Source organism: Scyliorhinus canicula, chromosome 8, assembly GCF_902713615.1.
Source record: "Scyliorhinus canicula chromosome 8, sScyCan1.1, whole genome shotgun sequence".
Taxonomy (NCBI): Eukaryota; Metazoa; Chordata; class Chondrichthyes; order Carcharhiniformes; family Scyliorhinidae; genus Scyliorhinus; species Scyliorhinus canicula.
The window spans coordinates 199530959-199549850 of record NC_052153.1 but is presented as its reverse complement, the minus strand read 5'-3'; the positions used below and the strand labels follow the sequence as shown (position 1 = coordinate 199549850).

Genomic DNA, 18892 nt, shown 5'->3' with positions numbered 1-18892 from the left:
ATTCCACTAAATTAGTTGGGCATGACCTGCCCTTTATGAACCCATGCTGCGTCTGCCCAATGGGACAATTTCTATCCAAATGCCTCACTATTTCGTCCTTGATGATAGATTCCAGCATCTTCCCTACTACTGAAGTTAAGCTAACTGGCCTATAATTACCCGCTTTCTGCCTACCTCCTTTTTTAAACAGTGGTGTCACGTTTGCTAATTTCCAATCTGCCGGGACCACCCCATAGTCTAGTGAATTTTGGTAAATTAATAATAGCGCATTTGCAATTTCCCTAGCCGGAAATAGGGTTACGGGGATAGGGTGGAGAAGTGGGCTTAATTAGAGTGCTCTTTCCAAGAACCAGTGCAGACTTGATGGGCTGAATGGCCTCCTTCTGCACTGTAAATTCTAGGATAATCTGTCATGAAAATGAAAGTCGCTTATTGTCACTAGTAGACTTCTGATTAAGTTACTGTGAAAAGCCCCTCGTCGCCACATTCCGGCGCCTGTTCGGGGAGGCTGGTACGGGAATTGAACCGTGCTGCTGGCCTGCCTTGGTCTGCTTTCAAAGGCAGCGATTTAGCCCTGTACTAAACCAGCCCCTATCGCTGGACCCCCATCCCGCCCCTCCGCACCAACCCCCCCTCACTACAGTATAAATCTGACCCTATTTCCAGTTCTTTCCAGCATTTACAAAGAGTCATCCAGACTCGAAACGTTCGCTCCCTTCTCTCTCTCCACAGATGCTGTCCGACCTGCTAAGATTGTCCAGCATTTTCTGCTTTTGTGTCCACAGAGAGCAGGATGACCAGTGTTCAAGGAAAGAACAATGAGCGATACTGTGGCAGGCTAGGGGGGGTTACTGTCTATCAGCATACATGTCCCAGACATCACCATCCTGGGTATATCCAGTCCCACAGACCCAGCAGAGCTGGCAGTGCAACCGTATACCGTCAGGGGGAAGTTGTCCTGGGAGTTCTCAACATCCACTTCGGACCCCATAAAGTCTCCTGCATCATGTCAAAAATAGGCTCAAAACATTTCTGCTGATTACCTCATCCTGCCCCCCACCATCAGCTGATGAGTCAGTACCCATCCTATCCACATGTTTATCAAGATGCCTTTTGAATGCCTTGATGCCGTATCTGCTTCCACAACCTTGTGGGAATATGCACAAGGCTTCTTCTCTGCTGTAAGATTCTGCAAATAATCTTTGTGCACTGGTTCTGTAATAATAGAGCTCAGTAGCTGGTCGGCACAGTGACTATTTCCACTCCAGCCTGTGATCGCTCCTGTTGGACTGTCGACATCTGTTTCCTGAGCATTGAAATGGGAATGTACTGACTGCTATGGTGTTGGAGATGGGCAGTACGGTGTCTGAATTGTGTCTGATTCAGAATGCTGGCACATTGCACATGGGCTACATTCACCATTGAGCAGAGGGCAGCAGAGCAGAGCTACTGATCAGCTGTTCTGGGGAAATTTGCATACGTGCAGTGCGGTCAGCCTAAGTTGAAGGTGGTTTGTGGAGGGGCTGTTGGCAAGTGACAGTTAAACCCGAAACACTGAGAGTGTTTCCCACCCTACCTCCTCCTCTAACCAACCCCCCCACCCCACGGTGGTTGGGAAGCGGGAGCAGGGGCCTGTCGTGAAGGTGAGTGAGTGCCTTTAAATTTGCTTAACTTTCAGCGGGAGCAGGGTTTGAGGTAATATCAGGTAAGCTCTTCCTTTCTTTTTCTTTTTCTTGCTTTTTTTTTTAATCTAGAGGGGATGTCAGGGAAGGCAGTACAATGCTCCTCCTGCAGAATGTTTGAGGTGAGGGACGCCGTCAGTGTCCCTGCTGATTTCATCTGTGGGAAGTGCACCCAACTCCAGCTCCTCAAAAACCGTGTTAGGGACCTGGAGCTTGAGCTGGATGAACTTCGGATCATTCGGGAGGCAGAGGGGGTCATAGATAGGAGCTTCAGGGAAGTAGTTACACCAAAGACTGGAGATAGATGGGTAACTGTAAGAGGGACTGGGAAGAAGCAGTCAGTGCAGGGACCCCCTGCGGTCGTTCCCCTGAGTAACAAGTATACCATTTTGGATACTTGTGGGGGGGACGACTTACCAGGGGTAAGCCATGGGGTACGGGCCTCTGGCACGGAGTCTGTCCCTGTTGCTCAGAAGGGAAGGGGGGAAAGGAGTAGAACATTAGTAATTGGGGACTCAATAGTCAGGGGCACAGATAGGAGATTTTGTGGGAGCGAGAGAGACTCACGTTTGGTATGTTGCCTCCCAGGTGCAAGGGTACGTGATGTCTCGGATCGTGTTTTCCGGGTCCTTAAGGGGGAGGGGGAGCAGCCCCAAGTCGTAGTCCACATTGGCACTAACGACATAGGTAGGAAAGGGGACAAGGATGTCAGGCAGGCCTTTAGGGAGCTAGGATGGAAGCTCAGAGCGAGAACAAACAGAGTTGTTATCTCTGGGTTGTTGCCCGTGCCACGTGATAGTGAGATGAGGAATAGGGAGAGAGAGCAATTAAACACGTGGCTACAGGGATGGTGCAGGAGGGAGGGATTCAGATTTCTGGATAACTGGGGCTCTTTCTGGGGAAGGTGGGACCTCTTTAGACAGGATGGTCTACATCTGAACCTGAGGGGCACCAATATCCTGGGGGGGAGATTTGTTAGTACTCTTTGGGGGGGTTTAAACTAATTCAGCAGGGGCATGGGAACCTGGATTGTAGTTTTGGGGTGCGAGAGATTGAGAGTAGAGAGGTCAGGAGCACAGTTTTGACTTCGCAGGAGGGCGGCAGTGTTCAGGTCTGTGGTTTGAAGTGTGTCTATTTCAATGCCAGGAGTATACGAAATAAGGTAGGGGAACTGGCAGCATGGGTTGGTACCTGGGACTTCGATGTTGTGGCCATTTCGGAGACATGGATAGAGCAGGGACAGGAATGGTTGTTGCAGGTTCCGGGGTTTAGGTGCTTTAGTAAGGTCAGAGAAGGGGGCAAAAGAGGGGGAGGTGTGGCGCTGCTAGTCAAGGACAGTATTACGGTGGTAGAAAGGATGCAAGATGGGGACTCTTCTTCCGAGGTAGTATGGGCTGAGGTTAGAAACAGGAAAGGAGAGGTCACCCTGTTGGGAGTTTTCTATAGGCCACCTAATAGTTCTAGAGATGTAGAGGAAAGGATGGCGAAGATGATTCTGGAAAAGAGCGAAAGTAACAGGGTAGTTGTTATGGGAGACTTTAACTTTCCTAATATTGACTGGAAAAGATATAGTTCGAGTACATTGGATGGGTCGTTCTTTGTACAATGTGTGCAGGAGGGTTTTCTGACACAATATGTTGACAGGCCAACAAGAGGTGAGGCCACTTTGGATTTGGTTTTGGGTAATGAACCAGGCCAGGTGTTAGATCTGGAGGTAGGTGAACACTTTGGAGACAGTGACCACAATTCGGTGACCTTTACGTTAGTGATGGAAAGGGATAAGTATACCCCGCAGAGCAAGAGTTATAGCTGGGGGAAGGGCAATTATGATGCCATTAGACATGACTTAGGATGTGTTGGTTGGAGAAGTAGGCTGCAAGGGTTGGGCACACTGGATATGTGGAGCTTGTTCAAGGAACAGCTATTGCATGTTCTTGATAAGTACGTACCAGTCAGGCAGGGAGGAAGGGGTCGAGCGAGGGAACCGTGGTTTACCAAAGAAGTGGAATCTCTTGTTAAGAGGAAGAAGGAGGCCTATGTGAAGATGAGGCGTGAAGTTTCAGTTGGGGTGCTTGATAGTTACAAGGAAGCGAGGAAGGATCTAAAGAGAGAGCTGAGACGAGCAAGGAGGGGACATGAGAAGTCTTTGGCAGGTAGGATCAAGGAAAACCCAAAAGCTTTCTATAGGTATGTCAGGAATAAAAGAATGACTAGGGTAAGAGTAGGGCCAGTCAAGGACAGTGGTGGGAAGTTGTGTGTGGAGGCTGAGGAGATAAGCGAGATACTAAATGAATACTTTTCGTCAGTATTCACTCAAGAAAAAGATAATATTGAGGAGGAGAATTCTGAGACCCAGGCTATTAGAATAGATGGCATTGAGGTGAGTAGGGAAGAAGTGTTGGCAATTCTGGACAAGGTGAAAATAGATAAGTCCCCGGGGCCGGATGGGATTTATCCTAGGATTCTCTGGGAAGCCAGGGAAGAGATTGCTGAGCCTTTGGCTTTGATTTTTAGGTCATCATTGGCTACAGGAATAGTGCCAGAGGACTGGAGGATAGCAAATGTGGTCCCTTTGTTCAAGAAGGGGAGTAGAGATAACCCCGGTAACTATAGGCCGGTGAGCCTAACGTCTGTGGTGGGTAAAGTCTTGGAGAGGATTATAAAAGATACGATTTATAATCATCTAGATAGGAATAATATGATTAGGGATAGTCAGCATGGTTTTGTGAAGGGTAGGTCATGCCTCACAAACCTTATCGAGTTCTTTGAGAAGGTGACTGAACAGGTAGACGAGGGTAGAGCAGTTGATGTGGTGTATATGGATTTCAGTAAAGCGTTTGATAAGGTTCCCCACGGTCGGCTATTGCAGAAAATACGGAGGCTGGGGATTGAGGGTGATTTAGAGATGTGGATCAGAAATTGGCTAGTTGAAAGAAGACAGAGAGTGGTAGTTGATGGGAAATGTTCAGAATGGAGTTCAGTTACGAGTGGCGTACCACAAGGATCTGTTCTGGGGCCGTTGCTGTTTGTCATTTTTATAAATGACCTAGAGGAGGGCGCAGAAGGATGGGTGAGTAAATTTGCAGACGACACTAAAGTCGGTGGAGTTGTAGACAGTGTGGAAGGATGTTGCAGGTTACAGAGGGACATAGATAAGCTGCAGAGCTGGGCAGAGAGGTGGCAAATGGAGTTTAATGTGGAGAAGTGTGAGGTGATTCACTTTGGAAAGAATAACAGGAATGCGGAATATTTGGCTAATGGTAAAATTCTTGGTAGTGTGGATGAGCAGAGGGATCTCGGTGTCCATGTACATAGATCCCTGAAAGTTGCCACCCAGGTTGATAGGGTTGTGAAGAAGGCCTATGGTGTGTTGGCCTTTATTGGTAGAGGGATTGAGTTCCGGAGCCATGAGGTCATGATGCAGCTGTACCAAACTCTGGTACGGCCGCATTTGGAGTATTGCGTACAGTTCTGGTCGCCTCATTATAGGAAGGACGTGGAAGCTTTGGAACGGGTGCAGAGGAGATTTACCAGGATGTTGCCTGGTATGGAGGGAAAATCTTATGAGGAAAGGCTGATGGACTTGAGGTTGTTTTCGTTAGAGAGAAGAAGGTTAAGAGGTGACTTAATAGAGGCATACAAAATGATCAGAGGGTTAGATAGGGTGGACAGCGAGAGCCTTCTCCCGCGGATGGAGGTGGCTAGCACGAGGGGACATAGCCTTAAATTGAGGGGTAATAGATATAGGACAGAGGTCAGAGGTGGGTTTTTTACGCAAAGAGTGGTGAGGCCGTGGAATGCCCTACCTGCAACAGTAGTGAACTCGCCAACATTGAGGGCATTTAAAAATTTATTGGATAAGCATATGGATGATAAGGGCATAGTGTAGGTTAGATGGCCTTTAGTTTTTTTTTTCCATGTCGGTGCAACATCGAGGGCCGAAGGGCCTGTACTGCGCTGTATCGTTCTATGTTCTATGTTCTATGTTCTATTCCTGCTGTACTGGCAGAGGTTACAGTCACAAAACTAAAGCAGGAGTATTCCTTTTTTGCAGGAATATCTGGGACAGTAGTATAGCAGTGGAACAGACAGTCCATCATTCCAGGCAACAGGCAATGCTGGTGAGTATTCAGATTAACTACATTATTAGAAGGGGCAACTCTGTTTTTTGCAGGGGGCCTGATTTCCAAGTTGTGCAGATTGTTTGGGAATCGCAGTACATTTTTAAGGATTTGAAAGGATGGGAATAAACATTTAGTCGATGAAATGTGCCTCATTTAGGCATAGCATGATGAAATTACAGATGAAAATAAGGAGAAAAGCTATTCTCAGCTCCTGTCCAATACACAGTGTTGGACCGAGCCCTGCTGGGGGGGGTGCACAATACTGTCCCAAACCCTTCAAAGAACAAAGAAAAGTACAGCACAGGAACAGGCCCTTCGGCCCTCCAAGCCTGCGCTGACCATGCTGCCCGTCTAAACTAAAATCTTCTACACTTCCTGGGTCCGTATCCCTCTATTCCCATCCTATTCATGTATATGTCAAGATGCCCCTTAAACGTCACTATCGTCCCTGCTTCCACCGCCACCTCCGGCTTTGGTAGCAAAAACCAGAAGACAGACTGAATGGCCATAAATTAGGAGAGGGGAGTGTGCAGCGGGACCTGGGTGTCCTTGTGCACCGTTCGCTGAAGGTAAGCATGCAGGTGCAGCAGGCGGTAAAGGCTAATGATCAGCTGGCCTTCATTACGAGAGGTTTCAAGTATAGGAATAGAGATGTTTTACTGCAATTATATAGGGCCATGGTGAGGCTAGACCTGGAGTATTGTGGGTAGTTTTGGTCTCCTTCTCTGAGGAAGGATGTTCTTGCTCTGGAGGGAGTGCAGCAAAGGTTTACCAGGCTGATTCCTGGGGTGGCAGGACTGACGTATGAGGGGAGTTTGAATCGGTTAAAATTGTATTCACTGGAATTCAAAAGTATGAGGGGGGAATCTCATAGAAACCAATAAAATTCTAACGACTGGACAGGGTAGGAGCAGGAAGGATGTTCTCAGTGCTGGGTCACAGTCTGAGGATACGGGGTAGACCATTTCGGACAGAGATGAAGAGACATTTCTTCACCCAGAGAGTGGTGAGCCATTGGAATTTGTTACCACAGGAAGTAGTTAAGGCAAAAACATTATGTTTTCAAGAAGCAGTTAGTTATAACACTTTGGATGAAGGGGAGTAAAGGATTTGGGGTAAAGCGGAATTAGACTGTTGAGTTGGATGATCAGCCATGGTCATAATGAATGGCAGAGCAGGCTCGAAGGGCTGAATGGCCTCCTCCTGCTCCTATATTCTATGTTTCTATGTCAGTGTTTCCTGGTGACCAGAGCCGCCACACTGCCGTGGGCAGCACAGTAGCATAGTGGTTAGCACAATTGCTTCAAAGCTCCAGGGTCCCAGGTTCTGTTCCGGCTTGGGTCACTGTCTGTGCGGAGTCTGCACGTTCTCCCCGTGTGTGCGTGGGTTTCCTCCGGGTGTTCCGGTTTCCTGCCACAGTCCAAAGATGTGCAGGTTCGGTGGATTGGCCATGATAAATTGCCCTTAGTGTCCAAAATTGCCCTTAGTGTTGGGTGGGGTTATGGGGATAGGGTGGAGGTGTTGACCTTAGGTAGGGTGCTCTGTCCAAGAACCGGTGCAGACTCGATGGGCCGAATGGCCTCCTTCTGCACTGTAAATTCTATCTATGATAACCATGATTGTGTATTTGTTGGGTATGGGGTTGTGAATTTGCTGGTGCAATGTGTTGATTGTCCCTGCAGTTTGAGAGCAGTGTCGATGTGAAGGTTCTGGCCAACATTCTGCTTGAACTCAATGGATTGCGGGAATTCCTTGATAGAAACTCCCAATTTGGATCTGGAGCTCTAGGAAATGCCAGGTAAGATTAACAGCACGGTGGCACAGTGGTTAGCACTGCTGCCTCACAGCGGCGGGGACCCGGGGTAGCACGATGGCACAGTGGTTAGCACTGTTGCCTCACCGAGGCAGGGACGCGGGGTAGCACAATGGCACAGTGGTTAGCACTGCTGCCTCACAGTGTCAGGGACCTGGGTCAGAACAGTGGCACAGGGGTTAGCACTGCTGCCTCACAGCGGCGGGGACCCAGGGTAGCACGATGGCACAGTGATTAGCACTGCTATCTCACAGTGTCAGGGACCCGGGTCAGAATAGTGGCACAGTGGTTAGCACTGCTGCCTCACAGCGGCAGGGACCCGGGGTATCATGGTGACACAGTGGTTAGCACTGTTGTCTCAGCGCCGGGAACCCAGGGCAGCGCAGTGGCACAATGGTTAGCACCGCTGCATTACAGTGCCAGGGACCCGGGGTCAATTCCGGCCTGGGGTCACTGTGTGGAGTTTGCACTTTCTCCCCGTGTCTGTGTGGGTTTCGTCCAGGTGCTCTGGTTTCCTCCCACAGTCCAAAGATGTGCAGGTTAGGTGGGGTTCCATGGGGCAAGGGAATGGGCCTAGGTAAGGTGCCCTTTGAGAGGGTTGATGCAGATTCGATGGGCTGCATGGTCTCCTTCTGCACTATATGAACAGGTAGCAGAGCCAATTCAGCACCGACAATCTTCGTACCTCACAGTCAGTGAGGGACCACACCCCACTGTCTGATATGTGAGGAACCTTCTGCACTATACAGTCAGCAAGAGACATGTTGCACAATCCATTCAGTGAGAGAGCTCCTGCACTGTCTGGCTAGCGAGGGATCTCGCGCACGGTCCATTCAGTGAGAGAGCTCCTGCACTGTGTGGCCAGTGAGGGATCTCGCGCACGGTCCATTCAGTGAGAGAGCTCCTGCACTGTCTGGCTAGCGAGGGATCTCACGCACGGTCCATTCAGTGAGAGAGCTCCTGCACTGTCTGGCCAGCGAGGGATCTCGCGCACGGTCCATTCAGTGAGAGAGCTCCTGCACTGTCTGGCTAGCGAGGGATCTCACGCACGGTCCATTCAGTGAGAGAGCTCCTGCACTGTCTGGCCAGCGAGGGATCTCGCGCACGGTCCATTCAGTGAGAGAGCTCCTGCACTGTCTGGCCAGCGAGGGATCTCGCGCACGGTCCATTCAGTGAGAGAGCTCCTGCACTGTCTGGCTAGCGAGGGATCTCACGCACGGTCCATTCAGTGAGAGAGCTCCTGCACTGTCTGGCCAGTGAGGGATCCCACGCACGGTCCATTCAGTGAGAGAGCTCCTGCACTGTCTGGCTAGCGAGGGATCTCGCGCACGGTCCATTCAGTGAGAGAGCTCCTGCACTGTCTGGCTAGCGAGGGATCTCACGCACGGTCCATTCAGTGAGAGAGCTCCTGCACTGTCTGGCCAGCGAGGGATCTCGCGCACGGTCCATTCAGTGAGAGAGCTCCTGCACTGTCTGGCTAGCGAGGGATCTCACGCACGGTCCATTCAGTGAGAGAGCTCCTGCACTGTGTGGCCAGCGAGAGATCTCACGCATGGTCCATTCAGTGAGAGAGCTCCTGCACTGTCTGGCCAGCGAGGGATCTCACGCACGGTCCATTCAGTGAGAGAGCTCCTGCACTGTCTGGCTAACGAGGGATCTCACTCACGGTCCATTCAGTGAGAGAGCTCCTGCACTGTCTGGCTAACGAGGGATCTCACTCACGGTCCATTCAGTGAGAGAGCTCCTGCACTGTCTGGCTAGCGAGGGACCTCACTCACGGTCCATTCAGTGAGAGAGCTCCTGCACTGTGTGGCCAGCGAGGGACCTCACGCACGGTCCATTCAGTGAGAGAGCTCCTGCACTGTCTGGCTAGCGAGGGACCTCACTCACGGTCCATTCAGTGAGAGAGCTCCTGCACTGTCTGGCCAGCGAGGGATCTCGCGCACGGTCCATTCAGTGAGAGAGCTCCTGCACTGTGTGGCCAGCGAGGGATCTCACGCACGGCCCATTCAGTGAGAGAGCTCCTGCACTGTGTGGCCAGCGAGGGATCTCACGCACGGCCCATTCAGTGAGAGAGCTCCTGCACTGTCTGGCCAGTGAGGGATCTCACGCACGGTCCATTCAGTGAGAGAGCTCCTGCACTGTGTGGCCAGTGAGGGATCTCACGCACGGTCCATTCAGTGAGAGAGCTCCTGCACTGTCTGGCCAGCGAGGGATCTCACGCACGGTCCATTCATTGATGGCCCCCCCCCATGACTTCAGGTCAGTAAGTGATGTCCTGAAATGTCAGCGAGGACCACCCCCGTGCCGAGGGTCAGCGAGAGATGCCCCCGCGCTGTCAGGTCAGCGAGGAGCGCCCCCTGACAAGGGTCAGCGAGAGATGCCGTGCCCTGAATGAAATAGTTTTTTGATCTGCGTGATACTTTATTTTTCCAGTTTTAGTGCTTCCAATGTTCCGCAGAGGCTGCTGGGGTTCATGCGTCCTGATGGAGGCTCACAGCAAGTTCAACAGGAGCTGCAACGGAAATACCACAGTAAGCAGCTTCCACACCTACCTCAACTAGAATCGGGGAATTGTTAGAGCGTAAAGGAAAGGCTTGTGTTGCTGCCTCTCTGAAGGGCGGTTTAGCTCAGTTGACTAGACAGCTGGTTTGTGATACAGAGCAAGGCCGGCAGCGCGGGTTCAATTCATGAGGATATTCATGAAGCCCCCCCCCCTTCTCAACCTTGCCCCACGCCTGAGGTGTGGTGACCCTCAGATTAAACCACCACCAGTCAGCTCTCCGCCTCAAAAGGGAAAGCAGCCTATGGTCATCTGGGACTATGGCGACTTTACCTTTGCCTAGTGTTTTATAAATTCTTGGTTGCAAGACATCTCGGCGTTTTGGGAGCCAGAAGTGCAATTAAAGCACTGTAAAAGCTTGGGTTCATGGATTTTTGTTTGGATTAAGAGGGTTCCCTGTGGAGTATTTAATTTGTGACATTGGGGTGAATTCTCCACCTCCCCCGCTGTGTGTTCCTCAGCGGCGCTCCGTCGCTGGCAACGGATTCTCCATTCCCACCACTGACCAATCGGATTCCCCATTGTAGCCACCCCACCCTGCTGGAAAACCCGGGAGCGAGGGTGCGCTGCTGGAAAACCCGGGAGCGAGCGTGTGCTGCTGGAAAACCCGGGAGCGAGGGTGCGCTAATGGAAAACCCGGGAGCGAGGGAGCGCTGCTGGAAAACCCGGGAGCAAGGGTGCGCTGGAAAACCCGGGAGCGACGGAGCGCTGCTGGAAAACCCGGGAGCGAGGATGCGCTGCTGGAAAACCCGGGAGCGAGGGTGCGCTGCTGGAAAACCTGGGAGCGAGGGTGCGCTGCTGGAAAACCCGGGAGCGAGGGATCGCTGCTGGAAAACCCGGGAGCGAGGGAGCGCTGCTGGAAAATCCGGGAGCGAGGGTGCGCTGCTGGAAAACCCGGGAGCGAGGGATCGCTGCTGGAAAACCCGGGAGCGAGGGAGCGCTGCTGGAAAATCCGGGAGCGAGGGTGCGCTGCTGGAAAACCCGGGAGCGTGGGAGCGCTGCTGGAAAACCCGGGAGCGAGGCAGCACTGCTGGAAAACCCGGGAGCGAGGGAGCGCTGCTGGAAAACCCGGGAGCGAGGGAGCGCTGCTGGAAAACCCGGGAGTGAGGGTGCGCTGCTGGAAAACCCGGGAGCGAGGGAGCGCTGCTGGAAAACCCGGGAGCGAGGGTGCGCTGCTGGAAAACCCGGGAGTGAGGGTGTGCTTGAAAACCCGGGAGTGAGGGTGTGCTGGAAAACCCGGGAGCGAGGGTGGGCTGGAAAACCCGGGAGCGAGGGAGCGCTGCTGGAAAACCCGGGAGCGAGGGTGCGCTGCTGGAAAACCCGGGAGCGAGGGATCGCTGCTGGAAAACCCGGGAGCGAGGGAGCGCTGCTGGAAAATCCGGGAGCGAGGGTGCGCTGCTGGAAAACCCGGGAGCGTGGGAGCGCTGCTGGAAAACCCGGGAGCGAGGCAGCACTGCTGGAAAACCCGGGAGCGAGGGAGCGCTGCTGGAAAACCCGGGAGCGAGGGAGCGCTGCTGGAAAACCCGGGAGTGAGGGTGCGCTGCTGGAAAACCCGGGAGCGAGGGTGCGCTGCTGGAAAACCCGGGAGCGAGGGTGCGCTGCTGGAAAACCCGGGAGTGAGGGTGTGCTTGAAAACCCGGGAGTGAGGGTGTGCTGGAAAACCCGGGAGCGAGGGTGGGCTGGAAAACCCAGGAGCGAGGGAGCACTGCTGGAAAACCCGGGAGCGAGGGTGCGCTGCTGGAAAACCCGGGAGCGAGGGAGCGCTGCTGGAAAACCCGGGAGCGAGGGAGCACTGCTGGAAAACCCGGGAGTGAGGGAGCGCTGCCTGAAAACCCGGGAGCGAGGGAGCGCTGGAAAACCCGGGAGCGAGGGTGCGCTGGAAAACCCAGGAGCGAGGGAGCGCTGCTGGAAAACCCGGGAGCGAGGGAGCGCTGCCTGAAAACCCGGGAGCGAGGGAGCGCTGCTGGAAAACCCGGGAGCGAGGGAGCGCTGCCTGAAAACCCGGGAGCGAGGGAGCGCTGCTGGAAAACCCGGGAGCGAGGGAGCGCTGCTGGAAAACCCACGAGTGAAAATCCCAGTGGCACCAGCACAGAATTCACCCCATTGCATTTCAGCTTGGGAAGATGATGTCATTAATGGGAGAGGCTAGAGGACCAGGCATTTCAGCAGAGCCGCAGAGGATTGGTCAGTTAGTTATTGGAAGTTCTAACAGGATTCAGGTCGATCTCTTAAAACCGTCTCAATGAGCATCTCTTAAACAAGTCATCTGTGTCTGCTATTTAAAAGTGGATTGAGATATGAGAGGGGTCTGTGTAATATTCAGCATTCTTTAAAGGATAAGATAGTTTCTTGTGTAATGTTAAAGATATTTTAATACTGTGTTATAATCAAGTGTCTATAATAAAGGGGCTGTTTAGCACCAGGCTAAATCGCTGGCTTTGAAAGCAGACCAAGGCAGGCCAGCAGCACGGTTCAATTCCCGTACCAGCCTCCCCGAACAGGCGCCGGAATGTGGCGACTAGGGGCTTTTCTCAGTAACTTCATTTGAAGCCTACTGTGACAATAAGCAATTTTAATTTCTTTTCCAAGTGAGCTTTAATAAACCAGATCCCTATTTCATCATGAAATCATTCCTAGAGCGAGATCTCCTTTCCTCACAGTCTGACAAAACTAAATACAATATTGGGGTTTCTTTCCAGTTGGGTCCGGTCTGGGATCGGAATAAAAATTCCTCAAATTAGTTTTGTGTTTGGACATCCACTGCTTTGTGGAGTGGAGAATTCCACACATTCCTGGCTCTTTGAGTGTTTGAAATCAGCCACCCCTTAGCCAAAAACGATGGTCTCTTGTTTTAGATTGTCCAACAAGGGGAAAATCCACTCTCTGTCTACCCAGTCAATCTCTTTTAGCATCTTACATACCTCAATCAGATCTTTCATTCTTCTAAACTCCAGTGCAAATATACCTGAACTGTTCAATCTCTCTCTCTCTCTCTCTAAGACAAGTCCTTCATCCCTGGAATCCATCCAGTGATCCTTCCTCATGGATCAAAACGGTGTGCCGTTTATTTTCTTGTACAATTCCCACGTGCAGGAAAAGGCCCTCAAGAGTATTGACAGTCCGAGAGAACTAGGTGTACAGGTTCACAGGTCGCTGAAAGGGGCAACACAGGTGGAGAAGGTAGTCAAGAAGGCATACGGCATGCTTGCCTTCATTGGCCGGAGCATTGAGTATAAGAATTGGCAAATCATGTTGCAGCTGTATAGAACCTTAATTAGGCCACACTTGGAGTATAGTGTTCAATTCTGGTCGCCACACTACCAGAAGGATGTGGAGGATTTAAGAGGGTGCAAAAGAGATTTACCAGGATGTAAGCTGGTATCGAGGGCATTAGTTATGAGGAGAGGTTGAATAAACTCGGTTATTCTCACTGGAACGAAGGAGGTTGAGGGGCGACCTGATAGAGGTCTACAAAATTATGAGGGGCATGGACAGAGTGGATAGTCAGAGGCTTTTCCCCAGGGTAGACGGGTCAATTACACAGGGGAATAGGTTTAAGGTGCGAGGGGCAAGGTTTAGAGGAGATGTACAAGGCAGGTGTTTTACACAGAGGGTAGTGGGTGCCTGGAACTCGCTGCCGGAGGAGGTGGTGAAAGAAGGGGCGATAGTGACGTTTAAGGGGCATCTTGACAAATACATGAATAGGATGGGAATAGAGGGATACGGACCCAGAAGTGCAGAAGATTTTGGTTTAGACGGGCAGCATGGTCGGCGCAGGCTTGGTGGGCCGAAGGGCCTTTCCTGTGCTGTATTTTTCTTTATTCTTTGAAGAATTCTCTCCAGTAATTTCCCTACCACTGACGTAAGGCTCACCGGCCTGTAGTTCCCTGGATTATCCTTGCTACCCTTCTTAAACAAAGGAACAACATTGGCTATTCTCCAGTCCTCCGGTACATCACCTGAAGACAGTGAGGATCCAAAGATTTCTGTCAAACAACATCCTGGCAAACCTTCTCTGCACCCTCTCCAAATCCTCCACATCCTTCTGGTAGTGTGGCGACCAGAATTGTGCGCAATATTCCAAGTGCGGCCTCACCAAGGTTCTATACAACTGTAGCATGACTTGCCAGTTTCTATACTCTATGAAGGTTAGCATTCCGTATACTTTCTTGACTACCTTGTCCACTTGTGTTGCCACTTTCAAAGATCTGTGGACCTGCACGCCCAATTGTACATTTACGCTATTAATGAATCACCAAACACTGACCCCTCAGCATTTCAATGACAAAGCTGCCTCTCTCTGAAAACCACGAGTCTGTTTCCTCAGCCAATTTCATGTCCATGTTGTGCTGTCCCTTTTACTCCACTGACTTGGTATCATTTGGGAGTCAGCATTGTAGTTTTGCAAATGCCTGGAGATCTCGGGAGATGCATCCAAACTCCGGTGTGGATTTGGAGGAGATACCACACTCAGTTCCTGACTTGAAACACTTACTTCATTATTCACAGCATGTAGGTGTGGTGTGCAAAGCGTGCTTTTGTTGTTCAACAGATAGGAACAGGAGTAGGCCATTCAGCCCCTCGAACCTGTCCTGCCATTCAGTGAGATCATGGCTGACTTGTGACCTAACTCCATATCCCTGCCTCTGGCCCATATCCGACCCGACAACGAGACCTGGCCCCACCCGACACAGCTCAGGATGGAGGAAAGAAGAATTCACGTGGAGGCCCGACCCCAGGAGCTACCAAGGAGGGAGCAGAGCACGGGACCCAGCCCAACCTGCCTCAGGAAGCCCCTGCCTGCGACCCAAGACCCCTGAACACGCCACAAGGTATTCCCGCACTCGCAGAATGCTCGGACCCGACTGGATCGCAAACATGCCTCCCCGGAAACCCCAAAACCGCAACCAGCGCCCCGGCCCCCGCCATACGCAATCACCTACCTTCCACAAGGTCAGACCTCGCTTATCAAATCCAGCCGCAGCCACCGACCGAGGAAGCGAGCGAAACGCGGTGGTCTGCAGGTCAGACCGAAGCAACGCGGTTTCAAGACTCCTCTCCCCAGCATACTCCTGGCAAACGTCAAGTGATCGAAAACAAGCTAGACTTACTCCCAGAGGGAAGTAAGATCTGCTGTGTGCTGGCTGAAAGCACCCATCTTCTTTGAGAAGGTGACTGAACAGGTAGACGAGGGTAGAGCAGTTGATGTGGTGTATATGGATTTCAGTAAAGCGTTTGATAAGGTTCCCCGTGGTCGGCTATTGCAGAAAATACGGAGGCTGGGGATTGAAGGTGATTTAGAGATGTGGATCAGAAATTGGCTAGTTGAAAGAAGACAGAGAGTGGTAGTTGATGGGAAATGTTCAGAATGGAGTTCAGTTACGAGTGGCGTACCACAAGGATCTGTTCTGGGGCCGTTGCTGTTTGTCATTTTTATAAATGACCTAGAGGAGGGCGCAGAAGGATGGGTGAGTAAATTTGCAGACGACACTAAAGTCGGTGGAGTTGTAGACAGTGCGGAAGGATGTTGCAGGTTACAGAGGGACATAGATAAGCTGCAGAGCTGGGCTGAGAGGTGGCAAATGGAGTTTAATGTGGAGAAGTATGAGGTGATTCACTTTGGAAAGAATAACAGGAATGCGGAATATTTGGCTAATGGTAAAATTCTTGGTAGTGTGGATGAGCAGAGGGATCTCGGTGTCCATGTACATAGATCCCTGAAAGTTGCCACCCAGGTTGATAGGGTTGTGAAGAAGGCCTATGGTGTGTTGGCCTTTATTGGTAGAGGGATTGAGTTCCGGAGCCATGAGGTCATGTTGCATTTGTACAAAACTCTAGTACGGCCGCATTTGGAGTATTGCGTACAGTTCTGGTCGCCTCATTATAGGAAGGACGTGGAAGCCTTGGAACGGGTGCAGAGGAGATTTACCAGGATGTTGCCTGGTATGGAGGGAAAATCTTATGAGGAAAGGCTGATGGACTTGAGGTTGTTTTCGTTAGAGAGAAGAAGGTTAAGAGGTGACTTAATAGAGGCATACAAAATGATCAGAGGGTTAGATAGGGTGGACAGCGAGAGCCTTCTCCCGCGGATGGAGGTGGCTAGCACGAGGGGACATAGCCTTAAATTGAGGGGTAATAGATATAGGACAGAGGTCAGAGGTGGGTTTTTTATGCAAAGAGTGGTGAGGCCGTGGAATGCCCTACCTGCAACAGTAGTGAACTCGCCAACATTGAGGGCATTTAAAAATTTATTGGATAAGCATATGGATGATAAGGGCATAGTGTAGGTTAGATTTTTTCCATGTCGGTGCAACATCGAGGTCCGAAGGGCCTGTACTGCGCTGTATCGTTCTATGTTCTATCTTGTTGCATCATACTGAGTAATCTCCCTGAGCCAATTTACCAGCAGACACTATGTAATGAGAAACTGGAGAAGAATGGAGTAAGCTGCTTGTGACAAAGCCCAGCTGTCGAATGGCACTGGGAGTGGCCCTTGCTGAACAGGTTCACGACATGTCGAGGCCTCCTGTGCAGCTGAACACCACCGTTGGGGCCTCCGTACAAACCCTTTGTGGATTTTCACACTACTGAGGAGTGTCCACTCGACAAACGAAGAAACATTGCTCGGCTCCAGGGATTTGTGTTTACTGAATAAATAAAAAATCCCAAGCACATCCCATTGTCCAGCTCTCTCCCACAGCCCTGTATCAATCCCCAAACTAATCCCACTGCCCCGCTCTATCCATAGCCCTGTATCAATCTCAAACTAATGCCACTGCCCCGCGCTCTCTCCATGGCCCTGTATCAATCCCCAAACTAATCCCACTGCCCCGCTCTCTCCCCATAGCCCTGTATCAATCCCATACTAATCCCACTGTCCCTCTCTCTTCCCATAGCCCTGTATCAATCTCAAACTAATCCCACTGCCCCACTCTCTCCCCACAGCCCTGGATCAATCCCAAACAAATTCCACTGCTCCGCTCTCTCCCCATAGCCCTGTATCAATCCCCAAACTAATCCCACTGAACCACTCTCTCCGCATAGCCCTGTATCAATCCCAAACTAATCCCACTGCCCCGCTCTCTCCCCATAGCCCTGTATCAATCCCCAAACTAATCCCACTGACCCACTCTCTCCCCAGAGCCCTGTATCAATCCCAAACTAATCCCACTGTCCCGCTCTCTCCCCACAGCCCTGTATCAATCCCAAACTCATCCTACTGCCTCGCTCTCTCCCTTAGCCCTGTATAACTAATCTCACTGCCCAATTCTTATCCCCCCATAGCCCTGTATCAATCCCCAAACTAATCCACTGCCCCACTCTTTCCACATAGCCCAGTATCAATCCCAAACTAATCCAGTGCCCTGCTGTCTCCCCAGAGCCCTGTACCAATCCCAAACTAATCCCACTGTCCCGCTCTCTCCCACAGCCCTGTATCAATCCCAAACTAATCCCACTGTCCCGCTCTCTCTCACAGCCCTGTATCAATCCCCAAACTAATCCCATTGTCCCGCTCTCTTCCCATAGCCCTGTATCAATCCCCAAACTAATCCCACTGTCCCGCTCTCACTCACAGCCCTGTACCAATCCAAAACTAATCCCACTGTCCCGCTCTCCCCCCATAGCCCTGTATCAATCACAAACTAATCCCACTGCCCCACTCTCTCCCCATAGCCCTGTATCAATCCCAAACTAATCCCACTGTCCCGCTCTCCCCATAGCCCTGTATCAATCCCCAAACTAATCCCACTGCCCCACTCTCTCCCCATGGCCCTGTATCAATCCCCAAACTAATACCACTGCCCCACTCTCTCGCCATAGCCCTGTATCAATCCCAAACGAATCCCACTGCCCCACTCTCTCCCCATAGCCATGTATCAATCCCAAACTAATCCCACTGCCCCGCTCTCTCCCCATAGCCCTGTATCAATCCCAAACTAATCCCACTGTCCCTCTCTCTTCCCATAGCCCTGTATCAATCCCAAACTAATCCCACTACTCACTCTCTCTCACAGCCCTGTATCAATCCCCAAACTAATCTCACTACCTCGCTTTCTCCCCATAGCCCTGTAAAAATCCCAAACTAATCACACTGCTCCACTCTCTCCCCATAGCCCTGTATCAATCCCAAACTAATCCCACTGCCCAGCTCTCTCCCCATCGCCCTGTATCAATCCCAAACTAATCCCACTGCCCCGCTCTCTCCCCATAGCCCAGTATCAATCCCAAACTAATCCCACTGCCCCGCTATCTCCCCATAGCCCAGTATCAATCTCAAACTAATCCCACTGCCCCGCTCTCTCCCCATAGCCCAGTATCAATCCCCAACTAAGTCCATTACTCCGCTCTCTCCCCACAGCCCTGTGTCAATCCCAAACTAATCCCACTGCCCCACTCTCTCCCCATAGCCCTGTATCAATCCCAAACTGATCCCACTGCCCCGCTCTCTCCCCATAGCCCAGTATCAATCCCAAACTAACTCCATTACTCCGCTCTCTCCCCAGAGCCCAGTATCAATCCCAACCAATCCCACTGCCCAGCTCTCTCCCCATAGCCCTGTATCAATCCCAAACTAATCCCACTGCCCCGCTCTCTTTCCAGAGCCCTGTGTCAATCCCAAACTAATCCCACTGCCCCGCTCTCTCCCCATAGCCCTATATCAATCCCAAACTAATGCCACTGCCCCGCTCTCTCCCCATAGCCCTGTATC

At 51.4% G+C, this 18892-nt stretch overlaps 1 protein-coding gene across 1 annotated transcript in view; it reads left to right on the top strand.

Annotated features, from left to right (window-relative positions):
• The window catches only part of nup155 (nucleoporin 155), a 279092-nt gene that overhangs the window by 129368 nt on the left and 130832 nt on the right, over positions 1 to 18892 (top strand). Inside the window, exons 16-18 of the mRNA XM_038803930.1 lie at positions 5737 to 5803; positions 7489 to 7604; positions 10056 to 10153. Of these exons, the coding sequence (XP_038659858.1) occupies positions 5737 to 5803; positions 7489 to 7604; positions 10056 to 10153 (281 nt within the window). The remainder of the gene's footprint in view (positions 1 to 5736; positions 5804 to 7488; positions 7605 to 10055; positions 10154 to 18892) is intronic.